Source organism: Nansenia antarctica, assembly GCF_963989245.1.
Source record: "Nansenia antarctica genome assembly, chromosome: 20".
Taxonomy (NCBI): Eukaryota; Metazoa; Chordata; class Actinopteri; order Argentiniformes; family Microstomatidae; genus Nansenia; species Nansenia antarctica.
Window position 1 is genome coordinate 21130860 of NC_137693.1, and position 5000 is coordinate 21135859.

Consider the following 5000-nt stretch of genomic DNA (forward strand, 5'->3'; position numbering starts at 1 on the left):
CTTCAGTCTCTTGATGAGGTCATGAGTTCAAATCCCACCTGGGAACACTACCTCTAGTACACAGTTACTCCTGGGAGACTGTCTCTGTAATCTCTAATTGTAAGTCTCTTTGGATAAAAGCGTCTAGCTAAATGGTTAAAATTAAAGTAAAACTCTTTAGCTAGAAACCTACTTATCTTGACTAGTCTCACTGTGATATGTATGAGGAGGAGACAAGCCAAGATTATGGTTGTGTTATTCCTGGAAAAAGAAAAAGAAAGCGAGTAGATCTATCCATCATGTTGATGGTGCGTGTCTTCCTCTCAGAAACTACCCGTGTGACATAGTCACCCTGCTGAACCTGGTGCTGTTCAAGTCTTCAGACACCAGCAGAGAGATATACGAGATCTCAATGCAACTGATGCAGGTGAGTACATATACACACACACACACACACACACACACACACACACACACACACACACACACACACACAGACACACACACACACACACACACGCACACACACACACACACACACAGACACAACCTTATGCTCACCTCCAAAAGAGTGAATGGAGCCATAGTTAGATAACTGATCGGTAAAACCGCTTTATACATCGTTTAACTTAATAGTCTATGTTCTGATAGCCGTGGTGTGTGGTGTGTGTGTGTGTGTGTGTGTGTGTGTGTGTGTGTGTGTGTGTGTTTCAGGTGCTGGAAGCGAAGCTGTGTGTGTACTCTAAGCGCATGGTTGAGCAGAAGCCTGGTAACGTCCTGTACGGGACCCACGGCCCCCTGCCTCCTCTCTACAGCGTGTCTCTGTCCTCCCTGTCCACCCAGCTGGCCAGCATGTACCCAGAGCTCACCCTGCCTCTGTTCTCAGGTACACACTTCTCTGGATGTGTGTGTGTGTGTGTGTGTGTGTGTGTGTGTGTCTGTGTGTGTGTGTGTGTGTGTGTGTGTGTCTGTGTCTGTGTCTGTGTGTGTACGTGTGTGTGTGTGTCTGAATGTGTGTGTGTGTCTTTGTGTGTGTCTGAGTGTATGTGTGTCTGTGTGTGTGTGTGTGTGTGTGTGTGTGTGTGAGAGAGAGAGGATAATCCGAGATAATCCTTCTGTAGGGTCATTTGCCGGTGAACATTGATGTAATATGTTTAATATGTTTGAGTGCTTTTTGCTTTGGAAAGCTAAAGGTAATGACTTAAAAATGGGAATCGCTTTGAATGTAATTCAACTGAGAGAGAGGGATTGCGTGTGTGTGTGTGTGTGTGTGTGTGTGTGTGTGTGTGTGTGTGTGAGTGTCTGTGTGTGTATGTGTGTGTGTGTCTGTGTGTGTGTGTTGTGTTTGCGCGCGCGTGTCTGTGTCTGTGTCTGTGTCTGTGTCTGTGTGTGTCTCTGTGTGTGTGTGTGTGTGTGTCTGTCTGTCTGTCTCTGTGTGTGTGTGTGTATGTGAGATATACGAGATCTCTATGCAATCTCTGATGCAGGTACAGTACACACACACACACACACACACACACACAACCTTATGCTCACCTCCAAAAGACTGACTGGAGCCATAGTTAGATAGATAACTGATCAGTATCTGTGTGTGTGTGTGTGTGTGTGTGTGTGTGTTCCTCCCCCGCGTCCAGAGGTGAGTCAGCGGTTCCCCACCACCCACCCTAACGGCAGACAGATCATGCTGTCCTACCTACTGCCCTGGCTGTGCAACATAGAGCTGGTGGACACGGGCCTGCTGCCCCCCGCCTCCAGCCCCTGCACCCCGGAGGAGGAGCCCCGCGGCCGGGCACACGACCTGGGACACTTCCCCCGCCTCCGCGGCAACGGCTGGGGCTCCCTACAGGCCACCTCCCTGGTGCTCAACAACCTCATGTTCATGACGGCCAAGGTGAGGAGGGGGGAGGGGGGAGGGGGAGGAGGGGTGTGGGTGTGGGACCATGGAGGAGCTGCTGTTTGAGCTGCAGCAGACGGACCTGTTTGGGTGTGTTTTGGGGGGAATGTGTGTGTGTGTGTGTGTGTGTGTTTGGGTGTGTTTTTGGGGGTATGTGTGTGTGTGTGTGTGTGTGTGTGTGTGGTTGTGGGTGTGTGGGTGTGTGTGTGTGTCTGTGTGTGTGCGTGCGTGCATGTGTTGTGTGTGTGTCTTCCTGTCTGTCTGTGTGTCTGTGTCTGTGTGTGTGTGTGTGTGTGTGTGTGTGTGTGTGTGTGTGTGTTTGGGTGTGTTTTTGGGGGTATGTGTGTGTGTGTGTGTGTGTGTGTGTGTGTGTGTGTGTGGTTGTGGGTGTGTGTGTGTGTGTGTCTGTGTGTGTGCGTGCGTGCATGTGTTGTGTGTGTGTCTTCCTGTCTGTCTGTGTGTCTGTGTGTGTGTGTGTGTGTGTGTGTGTGTGTGTGTGTGTGTGTGTGTGTGTGTGCTGTTATAACACCATAATCGTATCTCTTGCCTAGTATGGAGACGAGGTTCCGGGTCCTGAGATGGAGAACGTGTGGAACGCTCTGGTGGGCAACGACAAGTGGAGCAACAACCTGAGAACAGCCCTGCAGTTCCTCATCAGCCTGTGTGGCGTCAGCAGTGACACCACCCTGCTGCCCTACGTGAGTACACACACACACACACACACACACACACACACACACACACACACACACACACATTGATGAAGCGTCAATCGTTATTCCTGCCATCAGGACTACCAATGATAACATGATAACAGCTGAAACAATATTTCCATTGATTGATGTCTGTCTGTCTCTCTCTCTCTCTCTCTCTCTCTCTCTCTCTCTCTCTCTCTCTCTCTCTCTCTCTCTCTCTCTCTCTCTCTCTCTCTCATGTAATATTTGTCTTTCTTTGGTCGGAAATACCGTACTTTATGCAGCTCACATACTGTATTACTTGTGTCCATTTCCCAGACTTCCAGAAGTTGACGTAGAGCGTGTGTGTGTGTGTTGTGTGTGTGTTTCAGATCAAGAAGGTGGTGATCTACCTGTGTCGTAACAGCACCATCCAGACCATGGAGGAGCTGCTGTTTGAGCTGCAGCAGACGGACCCCGTCAACCCTGTGGTGCTCCACTGTGACAACCCGCCTTTCTACCGCTTCGCAGCCAGTAACAAGTCCTCCGCCGTCCACACAGGTGAGAGGGGGGACGCCCCCATTGGCTGGGTCCAGGTGTCCGTTAACACTAGAACAGCCGTGCCTATTTCACCTATTCTTAGCGTCGCCTCGGGGGTCAAATAGTAGTCTTTAGAATGGGAAGCTGCTACTTACACACAAAGACCACTAGTTAGCGCCTCTTGTAAATTACCCTGCCTCCTACACAGAAAAACGGCAAAATAGCTTTATATTAGCTTATCCTGATGTGATTTTGAAAATGTAAGGATACTGAGTGGTAGAACGCACATATCTAGGAAAAGTCATGAAAGGAGGGTCCTGAAATTTTATCGAGTGCAAAGTTATAAAAGGTTTTGTACTCACTTGGTCAAATGACCCCACCCAAGGCTGTTCTAGTGTTAAAGGTCCAGACACAAAGGGTCAGACAAAAAATTATGGGACAGAGTTTCCCATTAATTACCTAGACTGAGACGCCACAGTCTCATTTGTTTCATAACGAACTGAAAATATTTGTACACTTCTCATAATAACATAAAAGATATTCTAACGTTGTGTTTTGGGCGGTCGCTTCAGCGAAGCGTCTCTCACTCCCTCCGCCCGCTGCTGTAAGCTCACACGCTCACACACTCACACACTCACACACTCACACACTTTAGACTACGTCTGTGTTTCGGCGCTGTTGTGGGACAGTGTTGGAGCAGGTTGGCGGCCAGGCCGGCACTAGGGTGTTTTTTTCGCCCCCCCCGGTGAGCGACGTAAGATTTTGGATTGGCACCAACCCCCATTTTCTCCGCTACCGCCCCCCCAACATTCGACGTTCTCAGGATATTAATATATCTATAGAGAGAGAGTTTTTTTAAACGTGGTCCACCCACCACAGTCTCACAAAACCCTGTGGGAAACACTGTGGGAACGTTTTCTTATTGGACCAGTTTAGGTTGTCCCGATTCCCTTCTGGAACGTTCTGCCGTCCTGTGCGTGGGTCGTGGGTCGTGGGTCGTGGGTCGTCTGAGGATCATGGTCATTGAAGTGCAGTTGAGCACACACACACACACACACACACACACACACACACACACACACACATGTGTATCCCAGTAGGAAACGTCAGTTCACTGCCTGGAACCATCTTAGGTTTACTTCCTGGAACTTTGAGACGATTCCAGGAAGTCAGTTTGAGCTGAGGGCTGCTTGGATATCCACGGTGTGAGGATGTCCACGAGACACGGTTGTGCCAAATAATGATATTTTAGAACGATATCCACGGTGGGATGAAAACCAATATAGAAACAAAAATTATGATGTTACATTACATTACAACTGAATAGTTGTGGTAATAGTTTCACCAAAGTTGTCATGGTTACATTGTGGTCACTCTCTCTTACATGTGCCGCACTCATTTGGCTTCTGTGTTGTTGTTGTTGTTGTTGTTGTTGTTGTTGTTGTTGTGCGTGTGTGTGTGTGTGTGTGTGTGTGTGTGTACGAGTGTGTATGAGTGTGTGTGTATGTGTGTGTGTGTGTGTACAAGTGTGCGTATGTGTGTGTGTAAACTTGTGTTGGTGTCTGCTGTCTCCTTGTTTTCCTCAAGCTGTCCCCCTTGTTTTTCCTCCCCATGTCTTTGTCTCTCTCTGTTTGTCTAACCTCCTCTCTGCTGACCAGAGATCACTCAGATTTCACTGTCTTGTATTGTACAGTAGTGTGTCATTAGACTGAGAGACACAGAGTCTGCGTTTGTGTAACCAGAGTGTGTGTGCGTGTGTTCAGGCACCACGTCCAGCAGTAACACTGTCGTGGCGGGTCAGGAGAACTTCCCGGAGACAGATGAGTCCAAGCTGGCCAGAGACAACGAGGAGAGGTCAGTCACCGCTCCGAAACTAGCCAGTCTGACCCTCTGACTTATGCATACTGCTGAAT

General features: G+C 48.9%; 1 protein-coding gene across 1 annotated transcript in view; it reads left to right on the top strand.

Moving 5' to 3' along the window:
* The window catches only part of fryb (furry homolog b), a gene marked incomplete at both ends in the record, with an annotated part of 59910 nt that overhangs the window by 27494 nt on the left and 27416 nt on the right, over positions 1-5000 (top strand). Inside the window, 6 exons of the mRNA XM_080549617.1 lie at positions 307-406; positions 694-865; positions 1614-1870; positions 2425-2571; positions 2940-3108; positions 4851-4941. Of these exons, the coding sequence (XP_080405743.1) occupies positions 307-406; positions 694-865; positions 1614-1870; positions 2425-2571; positions 2940-3108; positions 4851-4941 (936 nt within the window). The remainder of the gene's footprint in view (positions 1-306; positions 407-693; positions 866-1613; positions 1871-2424; positions 2572-2939; positions 3109-4850; positions 4942-5000) is intronic.